Source organism: Aplysia californica, unplaced genomic scaffold, assembly GCF_000002075.1.
Source record: "Aplysia californica isolate F4 #8 unplaced genomic scaffold, AplCal3.0 scaffold00173, whole genome shotgun sequence".
Taxonomy (NCBI): domain Eukaryota; kingdom Metazoa; phylum Mollusca; class Gastropoda; order Aplysiida; family Aplysiidae; genus Aplysia; species Aplysia californica.
The window spans coordinates 656,334-675,253 of NW_004797443.1; the positions used below are offsets into that span (position 1 = coordinate 656,334).

Below are 18,920 nucleotides of genomic sequence, written 5' to 3' on the forward strand. Positions count from 1 at the left end.
ATAATTTTACTATATAAATCATTACAGATCAGACTGGAATTTATTATCAGTTACTGCCTAGATCCTGTTAGTCTATAAAGATAGTTTTAGTTAGGAGTTGAACGGTACTTGCAACTTAATAAGGTCAAAAAAGTGCCGAAGAATCGAAGTATTGCAAGAGAGTCACAAACACAAAAGAGGGAGAGATAAGGAAGATAGATGTTTGATAGGAAAGAAGAACCAATCCACACTAGAACATCCACCAACCACATGCACTGAGACTGCGAAAAGCAGGGCCCACTGTATAAAACAAACAAGAAAACAATGGATAAGTTATACAGCACAGTGTATTTTTAAAAGTTCCCCATAATTACAGCACAAAGCTCCCCATTCACTGGCCACTTGGTGCTCCACCAGAGAATCCACCACGGCCGCGACCATATCCTCCTCTCTGTGAAAGAAAAAAATATTTTCAACCCGATTAAAGAGACATAACAGATACAAATATTGAATTACAGGCACAGACATGACAAATGATGATGAGAATGTGAAACTATTCCATGAGAAACAACACTGCAAACTCAAACCTGCATCGAAACAGAACAGTCAAAAGCCATACACAAACCTGCAAATTCCCCCATGACCAAAAATAAAGGAGTTTTCCTCAGAATACATCCCAACAATCAAGTCTCCAGAACTCCAGTACAATCAGATCACCCTACCTACCTATTGTGGCAAACAAATATGTAAAATATGTATTACATATATGCATGCAAAAAAATGTGTATTTTCCTGGAATGTTGTGTATGGCCATTGGAAAAGTAATTCAAGAACAAAATTACGCCATTCATTCAGAGTTTATCCCACTGCGTCACTTTTCGTCCGAATCTGTTACCTTTAGTTAGTGTGACTCAACAGCCCGCCGGAGCTCCCCAGCTCGGGGTCACGGGGTTAATAAGCCCTGAAGCGACTTTGCCGCTGTCGGTTAAGAAGTTCGTATTTTTGTCTATGTTTGAAACGACATAACTTCTTCCCCATTCCATACAGCAAACCATTACGCACATGTTCTAAAAGCTCAATGTCTTGAGATTTATTCTGCGTTAGAATGGTTAATTTCTGCGCCTTAGTTTTTGTTCTAGATAAGTGTTTGCAGTGTACTATTTTAGTCACATTTGTACTATTTTAGTCATATACTTATGAATAAATTATTGTTTATTTTTAAAAGGCACGACAGACCTCTCCAAAATCAGTGTTCAACCCTGACTATGAATATCATGTCTTTTACCATGAGAAATCTTAAATCTGTGCGACTAGTAATAGTCAAGTTATAAGAGAAGAAAGATGCACATCTGCATTTTTAAAACTAAAGACACTCTGCGTTAGCTCTTGTTCTACCATTAAACAATTGAAAGTTACCCTGCGTTTGTTCATGAATCATGCTGTGTATGTGGCAGCCTGCATACAACTAAGAAAGAATATTATGAGACTTAAGCCTTGTGCTAATTCAGTGTCACTGGAAAGCTAGAAATTATTCTTATAATACAATCACGAGAAATCATCCTTGTTATTCAGTCAACTACAAATTACAAAACCTTGGTCTAGCGTTTTAAGAAAAATAAGGAATAATTCATGGAGTGTAACTGATAGCCTACTGTTCGTGTATTACATAGTTGCAGATGTATTCTGGCACTAAAATCGGTTAGCACTTTTTCATAGAGACATCAGGGTAATTGTGATAAACTTAGAGAAAATAGGCATCAGATTCCACATTGAAAACAATGGACTATTGGCTAGTAAAGCCAATGGGGGCGGTGGCGGGGCTTATTACCTATTTTCCAAGGAAACATCCCACTATAAATGTGTACCGGGTGTTTGACATTTTGCATACAGTGGAAACCTGATATAACAGGGATAGTGGAAGTAGAGAAAATGTCCTGTTATATCCAATCCCTGTTAAATCAGAAATGCCAAGGAAAGTAAGCATTTGTGGACTAATCCAGCTGTACTTATTCATGGGTAGTTTCCCTTGCCACAAGTACCCACGAACAGGGGTTTTGGCACCAATTTTCTCCTTGCCTCCTTAAACCACATCAGAAGAGCTTGGTCCACGGCATCTGCATCGGGTAGTCTCATTTTCTTTCGATCCAGAGCAAACTTTTCATTGGAGTATGCTTCCACTATCTTCTCTCTATCCTTGATAATGGTGTGAATCGAATCGACCCTTGTGGGATGTTGAACTGACGACAAATCTCTGCCAGTGGAGCTTGCTTGTCAACAGTCTGGATTATTTCGTATTTTTGTCAATTGAAAGGCATTTTCTCTAGCGCTTGAGATCGTTGGTGACACATTATGCGTGCGTGTTGCTAGGTTTCAAGCAAGATCGAGGTCTGCAGCACACCGCAGCCCTCTCTCGCTTCACACGCTGCGTGTGCTGGCAGTGGCACGGCTTGCGTAGGCTTGTTCCTTCACTGCGTTACTGTCTCTCTCTCTCTTACTTTTTACTCACTGTTAAAGAGCCTTTGTCCCTGTTATAACCGGTTGGGCTCCAATGAGGCCCTGTTATTGCCTATAACTTTTAATAGAGACAAAGAGTAGGAAAAAACGGGGATTTTAAAAATCCCTGTCATTACCGGGCCTGTTATATATGGTTTCCACTGTATATGAAAATGCAAACAATTGCCGGATGCACACATTACACTGAATCCATTACACCATGTGGCATGAACAATGAACCCAAATGCATATTCTACCGTCAAAGAGGATTGCTTGAATCGTCATATAACCAATGCATACGTACCCGAATTACCCTAAATTAGTCCACAACAACATACACCCCACCCCTTTTCTAATTAGAGCAGCAAAGGAGAAACTTACAAATTCAAATTGTTGTGATCCAGCGCCAACTTCAGACTTCTTGTCACCTCCTCCAGCTGAAAAAAAAAGAAAAGCAAGAAAAACCCCCTCAGATCTCATTCAAAATGAAAAACCAACACATACCTGTTCACAGCGAACTAGCACAACATTAGTAACATCCATGGAAGCAGATCCATACAATAGTGACACAGAAAGAACACAAACCAATCAACCACCTACCAAACTTACTCCCATTTGGCTGGAAACTTACTGCACACACAAATGCGACACCTCAGTACCTACCCCCAGCATGAACACTGACAACACTGTAAGAAACAGAAACCACAAACACACGACATCCCTCACTAACCTAAAAGCACCCAAAGGTTACAAAAGTCTTTGTTATAATTGCAGATTGGAGGGGGGAAAAAAAAAATTCCAGGTCACCTTACAATTAACACAAAATCAGGATCTCAGGAAGGGGAAGATTGGGATTTGGTGAAAAAAATCGGAATCAACAGCAAATCATCAAGGTGACAGCCAGATTGACTTACAAATGTTTCAGGGGTGTCTATAAATATTATATGCACTTTGTGTGTGTTTTTTTCCTTTATTTTACTTTTAAATACTGAAACATCACGCCAAGAACTCCTAGTCGAAGTATCGTTACCCCCCCCAGCCCTCTATCATTAAGTCCTCAATGACATTTTAACCAGTGTGCATGAACTTAAGCCTCTACGTGGGCATCATGACCGACTCAAACCTCCCTTCCGTGGGCCACCGGCCGTGATCCGACATAAAGGTAGAAACTATACCGCTGACACGAGAATAGCAACTTTTTAAACTGCTGGTGACTACAGTCCACCAGTGCAATGTTTATTAGAGCCGCTGGCCGCCCAATTCTAGACCTGCATGTGAGCCTCAACCAGATTGTCTGAAAATTTTGCGCAGCCCCCCCCCCTAACTTATAAGAGCTTTTAAACTGTGGGTGGCATAAAAGGAAGGACTTCCGAGTAACGAGCGATGACCCGAACACAATAAAGAAGAGACCCAGACCTGCCACTCTATGAAACCTCAAAATCAGGATCTCGGGGAGAAAAAATCGGGATCAACAGGAAAATCACCAAGGTCACTGCCAAAGCTGACTTAAAATTTGTCCAGGGGTGTCCATAAATTACTTGGCCTATATGCACTCTAAGTGTCTTTGTTTGCGCACGCGCGAGCGTGTGTGTGCGAGTTATTATTTTTTGTAAATCCTGAAGCATCACGTCAAGCACTCCTAGTCTAAGTGTCTATACCCCCCCCCCCAATAAGTCCGGAAATACATGAACTTAAGTTGACCCCATTAACGGACGGTCCCCGACACGCAGAACTCACACTGCGACGTCATACCATGCGACGCAAATGCGCGATTGAAACAATTTTATTAACAGGTCCGACTAATTGCGCGTTCACACAAAACACTCGGATGAGCGACAGTCGTTCTACTTCTAGTACTCTAGGACAACGACAACGGCTGACCGACCAGTTGTACCAACAAATCTCTTATCCCTCATATGCGTTCAGACTAAAGCAACGACAACGGCCGTATGTTAGTCTTGTCAGCACAGTTACATGTAGTTGTGTAAGGGTTAGAACCACTGTCGCTCGTCCGAGAGTTTGGTGTGAACGCACAGTTAAGAGACCTCAGACAAGGTTTGTTTTGAAAGTAACAGCGGAACTACGAATATTATCGATTATTTGTATGAGCCAAAATGTAACAGTTACCAGGCTATCATCGGAGAAATCTGAGTGTGGGCAAAGGTCACACACAACTTGAGGTGAGCCAACTACTAAATACGGCATCAATATTTCGGGAAATAGTGCCCCGAGTTCAAACTGACAAAGAGTTCAACGGGTGCTTCCCACGATAAAGGAGAAGACAGAAAAATCCGGCACAACAGCAGACTGGGACAAAAAAAATCGAGGTACACGCGATTGATATTGGGAAAATCGGGATGCTTGAGATTTGGGGCAAAAAATCGGGATATCCCGACTAAATCGGGATGAGTGGCAGGTCTGAGAGACCTAACCCTAACCCAAACCAAAAAAGAACCTGCAAAGGCCCTCATGTTAAAACGCCAGAACAAATCGAAGAAAAAAAAATCACACTTCAAAAACAAACAAGGAGCATAATAATAATATGGCCTACATTGCTATAAAGAGCTTCACGCAATAACACAATAGAATTGGAATATGAATCCTCCATATATTATAGTAATCTAAATAAATCTAGATCTAGACATAGTTAAACAAATGAATAGGAATAGGCCTAGAACGAAATCCACATCCGATTCCAAACAGAGGGACTCAGCGGAGTCTAGATCTTTATTCTACGTAAATAATTCACGCACCTGATGAAATGCGTTTTACCAACATTAATAGACCTGCATGTCAGCGGTCAGCCTCAACCAGATTGTAAGAAAATATTGCGCAACCCCCCCCCCCCCCCCATTATAAGAGCCTTTGAGGGTGTCATAAAAGGAAGGACTTCCAAGTAACGAGCGACCACCCTAACAAACACAATAAAGAGATATAACCCTAACCCTTGGCTTACCCCCCCCAAAAAAACCTGCAACGGCTCTCATGTAAAAAGTCCAAAATGTGAAGAAAAGAAAAAACACACTCCAAAACAAACAAGAAGCATTTATAATATGCCCTACATTGCTTTATAATAGGGTTTGATAATAACAATTTAGAATTGGAATATGAATCCTCCATAATAGTAATCTAAATAAATCTAGATGTAGATCTAGACCTAGCAGAACAAGTGAAAAGGAATAGATCTAGGCCTTGAACGAGTAATCTGCATCCGATTCCAAACAGAGGGACTCAGCTGAGTCTAGACAGGATTCTAAATAAATAATTCACCCACCTGAAGAAATGGATTTTACAAACATTAATATTACAGCACAACCTATAATAGGGTTTGACACAATAGAATTGGAATATGAATCCTCCATTGAGGTCTATAATGATCTATAAATCTAGATCTAATATCTAGTAGAACAAGTGAGTCAGACTAGAATGAATCATGTCCACACGATCTGAACTGTAATCATTTTGTCGTCAACAAACGAAATTCAAAATGGCCGCTAGAGCATGAAACTGAAAGTAGATAATTTAGGTCATCGTCTTTTTTCGTATTCGTATTTCTACTCGGGTTCCGACAATTAGGTAGGAAACGCCGACGTCGGCGCGAAAACGAAAGTGCCGACGGGAAAAACGGGGGGGGGCCTGGCATTCGGCCAGGCCTCGCACTTCGCACATTGACTAATACATGTGGGCCTTGCGATAGCATTGCCCATTTTCAGATTTCAGACGATTGTCGGCAAACATGCAGGTCTACATTTCGCAGTCGGGGATCGGTTTGGAGTTTTTTTTATCTGCAATTCTCTGGGATATTGTTTAATTTTCAGCTGATTTAGAGACAGTTTTACCTAACATTTTTCTGGAATCGGACGACAGTGGTAACGAGTTTGAAGGATTAGGTCCTCAAATAAAAGATTTAGATCTACGTGTGAAAAGATTGGGATACATTGTGTAGTAGACCTAGCAAGGTTAAGCCCAGAAGGGGACGTCGATATTCCTGCTCATCTTCAAGCAGGCTGGACTAAAAATGATGAGGATTTTGATACCAACAACATCATAAAAAACCACATCTGACCAGACACAAGTGTAGTTCATTATTTAAGATACATCTTTCCTTCTAACTGTAATTAGAAATTATAATGAATAAGAAAGATATGAGAGCTTTTTTTTTACAAATGCCGGCTCAATTTCTCCGAACACTCGGGAAAATAAACTAGAACTCTTTCTAGAAACGGTTTCCGTTCTCGAGATTTTTTGACAATTTGCAAATGGAGCGACGCGCGCGTATATGTGATTGAGTGTGTGTGAAAGAGGCGCGGAGGGGTTTTTTTTTTTGTTTACATGAAAGATTTTAGTGTTTGCTTTCGGGGTGACTAAATGCAAATAGATTACTGCAAAGGTTGAGCAGTGCTGTTTTCTTGCAGTACCATTTGAAGTCATTTTCCGGAAACGTTGCCCCAACCACAACTGAAGTATATGAATATTCAGACATTTAAAATTCTCTAGATCTAGCTCTAGAAATTGAATTCGATGTAAAAAAATGCTTCTTCCCAGTCCTCGCAGAATGGCAGAATGAAAGATGACGCCTAAATCTCCCAAATAACAAAAAATCTTGAGAACAGACACAGTCCGAAGAAATAGTCACTTCGTATTTTATAACAATGTTGAAAATTAGAATTTTTCTAAAATAAAACAAGCATTGAAGGGAAGTAATGGTAAAAATGGCTTAGCGCTAAAAGGGTTAAGTTGACCGCATTAACAGACAGTCCTCGGCACACACCAAACGCATGCGAGTGAAACGGTTTTACCGACAGATTCGGGTCGGTTGCCCAAACCTGAAAACAAACGTCGGTGTTAAGACCTTTCAAGAAGCACATAAACCAACAGACCCCCCAAAATACTCACGTGGGCCAGCTTTACGGTATTCAGCGCGGTCTGAAGCTGCTCCAGCTCTGGGTCCCTCAGGGCCTTCAAGAAAAGAGAGAACAAATTTTCCACACTTAGAACACAGAGAAAAGAGACATTTAACAGATGATCCTTTTGTTAGGCATGGCCACTTGAAAAAAAAACCCTGAAAATATATTACATAATTCCAACACCAGGTGGCTATAGTTCATAACTGACCTTGTCTTGTTCACTTTTCTTCTTCTGACATCTTTCCAACACCGACTATCCAATCGTGTACACAAAACGCTGAGTGCGCACGACACCAGCCAGCTCACCATCACTTTTAATACTTTGATATTTTATCTAATAAATCCAGTTCTCTACTAGTAAAAGCATGCACACTTTGTAATAGAAAATAAGATCATCTCTGTATATATATCCATTGTGGGACAGTCCTTTCGTGCGGTAGATTAAGATGCGTTTAGATAATATCGTTTACAGGCCAGGAGATATTTCGCATGGGTAGGCTACAACTCATACTATAAATGTATCAGACATTTATACCCCCCCCACCTTCTCTCTCTCTTTCTCTCTCTAACACACACACACACATGCACTCACACACGTACACGTGAACGATAACAGTGTATAAATGGGACTATCTTCTCAGACTGGACTAAATACGTACCATACTCTTTATTAACAATCTTAATTAATGCCTCACTTTTCGAAGCAGGACGAGTCCAAGTGTGTGCTTTCCCAAGAGGGGGAATAGGCTTTCATAACGCAAACACAATGCCATACCACTTCTCAAGATGTTTGCTTTTCTGTTTCTATTCTCTCATGCAATTAAGCAAATAAAAATGCCTACATTTTTCACATTGTGACCAAATAAAACGCAACACAAATGCAAGTTACCAAGGCCCCCGTTTAGTTTTGAAGTATCCTTCCCCCCCTTTCGGGTTCACATAAATAAGCGGGGCCTCGTTTGTAGCGGCCGAGGCGACCGATGACGTCAGTGGAATTTTCCCAGCCGCTGGTTGTTCACCTAGCACACGCAAATATGGCAATGCCTCTTTTCCCTTAGCAACTCCCACATTTTTAATGATTACGCAAAAACCGCTCAACACAAAAGCATGATATTTTAAGGGAATAAAGAAAAATGGTGTACAACTTATCAGTCAGTTTGACAAATCACAGCTCCGAAAAATCTTCAAAGCACACCACATCAACCACTTTCCCAAACGTTTTCGACTGCTTCTTGGATGGGTACAAACTTGTCAATCTGCATACTACGAGATTGACCTTTTTCTGATTCGCTGCCAAGCTTCATTCATATTCATTCACGAGAAGCGTCGTGAAAGCGAGTTGAAGACAACAACCATTGCGTTAGTTTGTCCCATGGAACACCCCTGCGGTGGGGGCCAAAAATTGGCAGAACAAAACGCGCTCGGTGGGCATTGCTAATATATATGCTTCAATATCTCAACGCAAATCCACAAATACACTAGAAGGGAAATTCTAAATCAGTTTGATATTCAACGCACTAAATATGAAACCTGGAAAGCATTAGAGCTACTTTTTAACAATTGGCACAACAAATTTCTGAACAGCTTTCCGATTTTTTCCAAGGAAAACTTCAGACCTTGAAAATCATTGAACTTCCGATTTTTTTCCTAGGAAATCTTGTTGTGTATATATATATTTATATATATAGAAGTCCTGTCATCATCAAACATTATTCTGTAATGTGAGAATAAACAGTGGGTGTATGTTTCCGTGCCAAGTTAATGTGCGAGAAGGACTAAAAGGACTATTATAATATAGATCTAATAATAATAATAGTACGTGCAAGACGAATGCATCACACAATTCAGTTATATTACGCAAGGGAAATATTTGTTTACTTTATAGGTTACTTTCATTGATTTATACTGCACTCTCTCCTTTTATTATTGAGTTGGGTTGGGGATTTTTCAAAGCAGGAAGGGTTTAAAAATCTGAAATCAGAGGGAATCTGAAATATTTACATCCGTGAAAATTCAAGCCTGCCACCTAGCCAAAACTGCACAGAGTTCAAAACGCTGCTGGGAAATAAATCAAGCAATGGCTAGCATTCATTTGCATGATGAATTCCTCAAATAACTGCAACTTTAAACTAAGCACTGGAGAAAATAGAAGGCAAACTGAACAGGAATAGAGACCCGGAGCAATTAACTTGTTTAGTTTTAGTAAGAGTCTTACAGCACTTGCAACACAATAAGGCCATATATATAAGTGCCAAAGAATAGATTACGTGTTACAAGAGAGTAACAGACACAAAAAAGAAGGAGGGGAGATAAGGACAACACATGTTTGATAGGAAAGAAGGAGCAAACCACACCACAGCACCCGCCAACAACTCACAGAGCAATTAACTTGGAAAAGCCAAACAGAAGGGTGACGTGGAAAGACCACAAATAATATGTGTTAGAACACCGTGGAATCAGTTGCTTGTCAAATTTTGGATATAATATGAAGTTACTGGTAAATGCAGCTTATTTATGGCGACACATGGTCAGGCCCTTAATTGTTAAAATGATCTCATACTTTATAACTTAATGGCATGCAAAGAGTCATTAACCTTGATGCCCAATAACAATGTTCTTTTCTTAGAAGAATTCTGCTACAGCAAAGTTGACGAAGTAATGGTCACATGTCATCAGCACAGAAAACGTGGAGCACTGAAAAGAAGTAGACCTCGTTCGACGAGTGAACCAGCTTTTCATATACTTTTGGTACAACATACAAAGACACAGACAAAGCAAGACAGACCTCCTTTGGGCCTGGTTGGTCTCGGGGCTTCTGTGCGTGTCTGTCTCTTCAGAGTAGCGGGGACGATTTCAGCAGGCAGATGTAGGAACTCCCTCAGATATTGGATGCCCTCATTTGTCAAATACCAGTAGTAATGCCTCCAGGCAAACTGTTCCCTGACAAATCCTTTGGACTTCAGGCTCTATGAACAAACAGCACAGGCATAATAAATTTAGTCAAATTAATGTCAGCATTTTCCACATTGCGAAAATGAAATCAAACAAAACTTTAATACATATTCAAGGTAATCTGAACGCACTGAATAAGGGGGTTTACTACAATACAATCAGTAAAACAATTGTAAAAACAGGAGAAAAAAGGGTAAATTCCTACTTCCACTCCCGCACACAGTTGGCTGCAGATCACACATAAAGCCACTCAAACTGTCGCAAATCAATTATGAGTTAAAACAGGGCCTACCCCCGTGAAAGCGAGTTGAAGACAACAACCATTGCGTTAGTTTGTCCCATGGAACACCCCTGCGGTGGGGGCCAAAAATTGGCACAACAAAACGCGCTCGGTGGGCATTGCTAATATATATGCTTCAATATCTCAACGCAAATCCACAAATACACTAGAAGGGAAATTCTAAATCAGTTTGATATTCAACGCACTAAATATGAAACCTGGAAAGCATTAGAGCTACTTTTTAACAATTGGCACAACAAATTTCTGAACAGCTTTCCGATTTTTTCCAAGGAAAACTTCAGACCTTGAAAATCATTGAACTTCCGATTTTTTTCCTAGGAAATCTTGTTATGTATGTATGTATGTTATGTATGTAGAAGTCCTGTCATCATCAAACATTATTCTGTAATGTGAGAATAAACAGTGGGTGTATGTTTCCGTGCCAAGTTAATGTGCGAGAAGGACTAAAAGGACTATTATAATATAGATCTAATAATAATAATAGTACGTGCAAGACGAATGCATCACACAATTCAGTTATATTACGCAAGGGAAATATTTGTTTACTTTATAGGTTACTTTCATTGATTTATACTGCACTCTCTCCTTTTATTATTGAGTTGGGTTGGGGATTTTTCAAAGCAGGAAGGGTTTAAAAATCTGAAATCAGAGGGAATCTGAAATATTTACATCCGTGAAAATTCAAGCCTGCCACCTAGCCAAAACTGTACAGAGTTCAAAACGCTGCTGGGAAATAAATCAAGCAATGGCTAGCATTCGTTTGCATGATGAATTCCTCAAATAACTGCAACTTTAAACTAAGCACTGGAGAAAATAGAAGGCAAACTGAACAGGAATAGAGACCCGGAGCAATTAACTTGTTTAGTTTTAGTAAGAGTCTTACAGCACTTGCAACACAATAAGGCCATATATATAAGTGCCAAAGAATAGATTACGTGTTACAAGAGAGTAACAGACACAAAAAAGAAGGAGGGGAGATAAGGACAACACATGTTTAATAGGAAAGAAGGAGCAAACCACACCACAGCACCCGCCAATAACTCACAGAGCAATTAACTTGGAAAAGCCAAACAGAAGGGTGACGTGGAAAGACCACAAATAATATGTGTTAGAACACCGTGGAATCAGTTGCTTGTCAAATTTTGGATATAATATGAAGTTATTGGTAAATGCAGCTTATTTATGGCGACACATGGTCAGGCCCTTAATTGTTAAAATGATCTCATACTTTATAACTTAATGGCATGCAAAGAGTCATTAACCTTGATGCCCAATAACAATGTTCTTTTCTTAGAAGAATTCTGCTACAGCAAAGTTGACGAAGTAATGGTCACATGTCATCAGCACAGAAAACGTGGAGCACTGAAAAGAAGTAGACCTCATTCGACGAGTGAACCAGCTTTTCATATACTTTTGGTACAACATACAAAGACACAGACAAAGCAAGACAGACCTCCTTTGGGCCTGGTTGGTCTCGGGGCTTCTGTGCGTGTCTGTCTCTTCAGAGTAGCGGGGACGATTTCAGCAGGCAGATGTAGGAACTCCCTCAGATATTGGATGCCCTCATTTGTCAAATACCAGTAGTAATGCCTCCAGGCAAACTGTTCCCTGACAAATCCTTTGGACTTCAGGCTCTATGAACAAACAGCACAGGCATAATAAATTTAGTCAAATTAATGTCAGCATTTTCCACATTGCGAAAATGAAATCAAACAAAACTTTAATACATATTCAAGGTAATCTGAAGGCACTGAATAAGGGGGTTTACTACAATACAATCAGTAAAACAATTGTAAAAACAGGAGAAAAAAGGGTAAATTCCTACTTCCACTCCCGCACACAGTTGGCTGCAGATCACACATAAAGCCACTCAAACTGTCGCAAATCAATTATGAGTTAAAACAGGGCCTACCCCCCCCCCCCCCCCCCGAGGGGTGGGCTATATAAAAAAAAAAAAGAGGGGGGGGTAGGTGTAATTGGTCACACCTCGAAAAAAAAAACTTTTTTTTTTTTTTTTTTAAACGGTAAGTTTTTACTTACACCCACACTCAGATGCATTGATTTGAGGGCTAAACTGCCATAATTTTTGCTGTAGAACACACGTATGGCCACTAAAACCCTTGCAAATCTAGTTTTCAAGTAAATATCATTCCTAATTGCCAAAACATCAAATTATTGTGAAATGCCACGCCCTCCTGAAACATCCCAGATTCTTTTTAGGTCGGGGGGCATGACCCCCTGAAACCCCCCATGCTGATAAAATCAAGTCAAATATTACTAGGCTATTGTTAGGGGACCGTACGCCCCAATAGCGCTTGGCGCTAGGGGACCGTACGTCCTTTGCTCTGAGGCTTGGTGTTACGGGACCGTGCGCAGATACGTGCATGCATCCAAAAATACTGGAAGAAAACGGCCAGTTTAACGAAGTTCCTGGCGTAAGGAGTTATTACCAAGAGAATGTTTAAAATATCTGAATATGATTGTGAGGTATCCAGTGGCCGTGGGTGAACCAGAATTTGAAATTTGCTCACGTCTGCACCCACGTTGTTATGTGTCAATAAAAGAAATCAAAGCGAGGGAGGGAGAGAAAGAGAGTGAGAGAGAGAGAGAGAGTGTGTGTGAGAGAGAGAGAGAGAGAGAGAGAGGAGCGAAGAGAGAGAGAGAGAGGGGGGGGGAAGAGAGAGAGACAGAGAGAGAGAGAGGAGCGAAGAGAGAGAGAGAGAGGGAAGAGAGAGAGAGAGAAAGAGAGAGAGACAGAGAGAGAGAGAGGGGGGGGGGGGAGAAGAGAGAGAGACAGAGAGAGAGAGAGAGAGAGAGAGAGAGAGAGAGAGAGAGAGAGAGAGAGAGAGAGAGAGAGAGAGAGAATAAAGCTATTAGATTGAGAAGAGATCATTAATCATGTAACGCCTTGGGTGGAATATGAGTTAAGAGTGCAAATTAAATTAATAGTATACCAACTTACGCCTATAGTGCGGTCAAAAATGCACGCGCAACTTATTGTGAAATATCTCCTTACCTATCGAGCATAGATTTTCCAACTTTTGCACAGTGACTTATATCAATTTGTCTTAACAGGGGGATATTTTTTCAAACTCCTGCACACTGTATTCTAGAAAATTCCTTAATAAGTACTAATGAAAAAATCCCAGTCGATTGTTTCTACAAATTAAAATTTTTTTACAGCTCAGTCAATATTGCTTTTAAAAGCAAGTTTGTCATCTTTTCCCAATCGCAATAGCATGCACGCTTATTGAACGTATGTTTAGGAAACCCTTTAGTGTAAAAAGAATGTGAAAAAGTGTAATTGGCGAGCTAAGACGTAGGCCATATTATGCGTATGCAAAATGTGTGAGAGAAGCGGGAAGTGTTATGAACAATCACATTTTTCGCATGATGGAGATTTATAGGCCTAGTATTTTATATAAATTTATGAAGAACATCTTTTTTGATCGAGCCTCAATTGTTGTGAAAAAATATAATTCAGTTAAGGCCTTTTTTTAAAATTTATACAAACTGCTGTGCAAAGTATGGGTGACATTGATTCTCCGGTTAAAGAGATATTTGAGGAAAAGTTGAGCCACAAATTTTTGACCGCACTATAGTTACACGACACCTGCGCGCAAAAGTAGTCCAGTTATACTAATGTTGTTTTATTATTAATGTGCACAGGCGTATAATATTATACGTGATGCGCTTGCAAATAAACTTTATTTCGTCTGTGCTTGGTTCACAACCCCGACGTTCTGTCAAGTCTCTACAATAGTTTGCTTCGCTTTTCATCTACCTTTTCCAAGCTGTCTTCTTTTTCCTTTCTTTTCATGTTATTGTTATTGTCACTGAATATGAGTTGATCTTGCATCTTGCGGGCTATCAAGACTTAGTGCGTGCTCAGGCGTGTTCTCTCATGCAAAAGTGAGTAAATTTGCGGCGTTTACTAGCGTCGTTAAATGGGGCTTAGGGGCCTATTTCTTTTAGGTCGCAAAGCTTAATAATGTACTCACGTCTGCCCGCATAATGCACATGCGCACACACACTATTATCCTACTCATTTTTGTCACAACCATTCCATTTGTGTAAATTTGTTCATCTCTTTCTTTCTCTCACGAACACCCCCCCCCTCCCTCATCTCTCTCTCTCTCTCTAACACACACACACACATATACACACACACACACTCTCTCTCTTTTCTCTCGATCTCTATTTTCTCTCTCTCTCCCCCCCCCCTCTCTCTGATTTCTTTTATTGACACATAACAACAACTTGGGTGCAGACGTGAGCAAATTTCAAAATTTGGTTCACCCACGGCCACTGGATACCTCACAATCGTATTCAGATATTTTAAACATTCTCCTAGTCCTAGTTATAACTCCTTACGTCAGGAGCTTCGTTAAAGTGACCGTTTTCCTCCAGTATTTTTGCAAAGTCCAGATGCATGCATATCTGCGTACGGTCCCGTAACACCACGCCTTAGCGCAGGTAGGACGTACGGTCCCCTAGCGCCAAACACTATGGGGGCGTACGGTCCCCTTGCGCCAAGCGCTATTGGGGCGTACGGTCCCCTAACATCAGCCATATTACTATTTTCAAACATAACTCAAAAACTATTGATTTGCGGCAAAAATGAAGGCCCATATTCGTGTTCAGCATGCAAAATACCACTAGAAAAAAAAAATATATAAAACATGTACATGAGTAAAAAAAAACACCCTCAAAAACTATTGAAACTAAGTGTGAAACGGGAGAGAAAGTAAAAGAATACCGAAAAGAGCACGACACTCCAGCTTACTAGTTTAAGCCACACATTTCACTACCTCAACACAATGAAAAGATAGGGAAGAATGGTAAATTTTTACTTTCACTCCCGCACACAGATGCACTGTTTCAAGGGTCAAACTGCAGTACTGTTTGCTGCAGATCACATACACTAAAACAGTCGCAAATCAATTATTTTCAAGACAATTTCAAATCTAACTCACTAACTGTAAAATATCAAATTATGGGTAAAAACAGGGGGGCATGCCCCCCTGTACCCCCCCCCCAGATTTTCTTTTACCCCAGTGGGGCAGGCCCCCCTGGTACCCCCCGACTGGTCCAAAGCACGTCTATCTCGGTTAAAAACAATCAAATATTTCAAAAACTATTAATTTGCGACGGAAATGAAGTTGATATTCGTGTTCTGCGCATCAATATTTAGTAGAAAATAGACAACTGGTAGCTGAGTGTGAGACGGGAGGGAAAGTAAAAAAATACCGGAAGAATTAGGCCTAAACCATCACCAAAAAAGCCCCCAGACAAAAACTGTAGACTATGGTAATTTCAGAGTCCACTTAAATACAAAACTGCATATCCAGTTAAACAAGACATCATCAAACTAAAATCAAAGCCTGAAAAGTAAAGATGCAATAACATTCTTAAACTTAATACTTAATGATAACAATACTGGAAGGGGTACGTGACAAGAACCTAATAAGGTAACAACTGAACGACTGTGCATTTGGAGACTTGGCGGGCTTATTAAAATCTTGAAATATCAAAGAGCCCTAAGGGCCCATTCACTTACGGTCAAAGCCTTCATCACGTGCAGATTTGGGACATCAATGTCGGGATGTTTTGCTGCAAAGGGGTCCTTCTTTGCAACAAGGACACCCTCCTTGAACAAATACTCATAGATTGACACTCGATTTTTCTTGGGAATAAGCATCTTGATGCTGTGGAAAAAACGTTTGGAACAATTAAAGTAATTTAAAGCTCGTCTCTTATCATTAGTGACATTAGGCCATTTAGTGTTATCTTTTATAAACAATCTCAGAAATTCTCAATTTAATTTCGGCATGTCTACATACACGGTAACCGGGCACGTAGTCTCAGTGTCACGTACATGGTAACTAGGCTGTTCAGAACTACAAATTCAGTTTTTGTCATCCGGTGTTGCCTTCATCACCCCCCCCCCCCCCCCCGACTGTACCTTTAAAAAAAAAATAACCTCCCTCTTCCGGAGCCCTATACTTCGCAGCGCACAGACTTTGAATGAACCTTGGTGACCCCAACCGGTACTCACAATGTGATGCGCACAGTATAGGTTCACTGACTGGTCACTATGGCAAGCCCAACAAGACGCTTGAATGACTTTCTTTTTTTTCACCAAGAGACAGCACAGGACAAATATTGATTTATCTTCATTCCAGTTACCGTGTACGAAGATACTGAGACAAGGTGAGACTAGGAGCCCGGTTACCGTGAACGTAGACACTCCTGTGCGTGCTCACACACACACGAACAGTACAGCCCAAGCAGTCGGAGATGAAACTTAACCATCGTCTTGTGGGGGCTGGGTTTATGCCACCCGAAAAGCCTATTTCGACACCTCCCCTTCGTTCTGGTCCCGTGTCAGTCCGGCCCCTAGCTCAGCGCACCGAGCATTATCATCTCCATTCAATTCGGGTCCCGTGTCTGACCCGCATTCACGCAGCTGAAGTCTTTACTGTGTGCGTCACTCTTGAGTTTCTGTACGTTTGTGGCCTGTCTTCATTCAAAACACACCAAGTTGGTAGCTGTAGATGTTTGTTCGTTCATCGAAATAAGAACAAACTGGCCCACTTAGACAGGAGGAGCTCGAAAGGATAGTCAGGAAACAAAACGGTGATCCAATTGTTTACATCCAGAGAAGAAATCCAGAAGTCTTGATGACCAAATACTCTATTACTATTTGAAATAGGCTACGCAAAGTGACAAAGAGCAGGGATGCAACCTAACTGTAAAACATCAAATTAGGATAAAGTTCAGGGGGAACCCCCACCTTCATATTTTTATTAGGGAACCCCCCCCCTACTCTTGACTTTAACGAACGAAACTACAATACAAAATCGCTAACCAAAACATTTTTCTACACAAAATCTTTCAAATGAGCTTGATTTTGTACGAAAAGATACTAGAATTTACCTGATAAAAAATAAGCTTGTTTGATAAGTTTTGAATATCATTGTGCAGGTAAAAAGAACAATTTGAGTGCAAAACATTTGGAAATTGACCTAGGCTATAGCCTATACTAGCCTAGAATTATCCCCTTTCAAACCCCAGATCATTCATAACAAAAAGTGTCTAAAAAGGTTTTCGGATGGGCATAACTAGATTCTAGATCTAGAATCTATATCTAGATCTACTCGTAGTAATGTCTTATCAGCTTATGAGAGGGGGTTACTCATGTGTTCGCAACTTTATAAATAGAAAGCTATAAAAGTAAAAAAAAGATAAGAGCATTATTTTCATCGATTAACACACTCCCATGGTATTCATGGCGAAAAGACACGTTTCCATGCCCACTCAGTGTACACGAACACACTGAACTGAGTGACCCCTGCGGCCAGCCCGGAACGTCCAACGTAATCGGCTGCTGATAAGATTCGCATCTTAGCACAGACGCAGGACAAGAGTGGCGTGGCCCATTGTGCACAAAGAAGCGGCAAAGCCATGGCACGGTGAGATCTAGATTACAAGGCCACAAGGGGAGTCACTGACAAGGGAAGCCCGGAATACGACAAAAAATAAATGGCGGAAATACATCGTCTATAGCCTAATTGGGCTAATCACAGAGGTGTGCTGGGTGCTCGCTGTACTGTAGCTTCAGGTGTGTGGTGACATGACAGCCAGTCAGCTGTCAATTTCCAGCCTTCAGCTCCACTGTCCACACTCAGATATAGAATCTAGATCTAGATTTCTAGATCTATCGCAAATGATGTTCATGGTGCATTTCGGTCTTGGTTATTGGTAAATCCAAAGCTGAGTTCAAGACGGGTATTCGTAGTAGTGTAGCTAGAAGACAAAACGAAAGCAGGGAGAACAACCATGACATGAACCACAACCTATTATCGCAGTAACAACAAGATCCACGAAAATTTAAAAAAACGACGGGCGGTTTGCTTCAAAAAGTAAGAAATAATCATGTATGGCCATATTTACATGTTACAATCACTACAATGAGTATCTCAGGTAATAACTCAGCAAGATGAAGACTGATTTTAGACAACAGTAGGGTGGACGATTACCTTCTTTGGAGCAACAAAATAGAAAAGGACCGACCGGAAGTTGATCTTCCAAATTGTTTATAAAAATGCAAGTACTGCTCTAACGAAACAAACTAACACTGGAGCTCACATCGTCATGATAGATTTATAATAATATAAGATTTTAAGTGTCATGTACCAGATGCTGGAACAATACAGAAATACTATGCCTAATATTTTAATCTTTAGACAGAACTCGTGACAATAAGCCTAAGCCAAGGCCTAGGC

At 40.6% G+C, this 18,920-nt stretch overlaps 1 protein-coding gene across 2 annotated transcripts; it reads right to left on the minus strand.

The window, feature by feature from the left end:
* Nucleotides 1-308: 308 nt before the first annotated feature.
* Nucleotides 309-18,699, minus strand: LOC101848587 (40S ribosomal protein S10). 2 transcript variants are annotated; one of them, XM_005098142.2, is made up of 6 exons: nt 18,675-18,699; nt 16,193-16,340; nt 12,086-12,266; nt 7,369-7,431; nt 2,854-2,909; nt 309-430 (listed from the first exon to the last, which is right to left on the minus strand). In XM_005098142.2, the coding sequence occupies exons 2-6, from the start codon at nt 16,331-16,333 to the stop codon at nt 371-373; spliced, it is 501 nt and encodes a 166-aa protein (XP_005098199.1). In that variant the 5' UTR covers nt 16,334-16,340; nt 18,675-18,699; the 3' UTR covers nt 309-370. The 2 variants fall into 2 exon arrangements, with proteins under 2 accessions (XP_005098199.1, XP_035825606.1); XM_035969713.1 differs by lacking the exon at nt 18,675-18,699 and adding an exon at nt 16,868-16,962.
* Between the last annotated feature and the right edge of the window lie 221 nt (nt 18,700-18,920).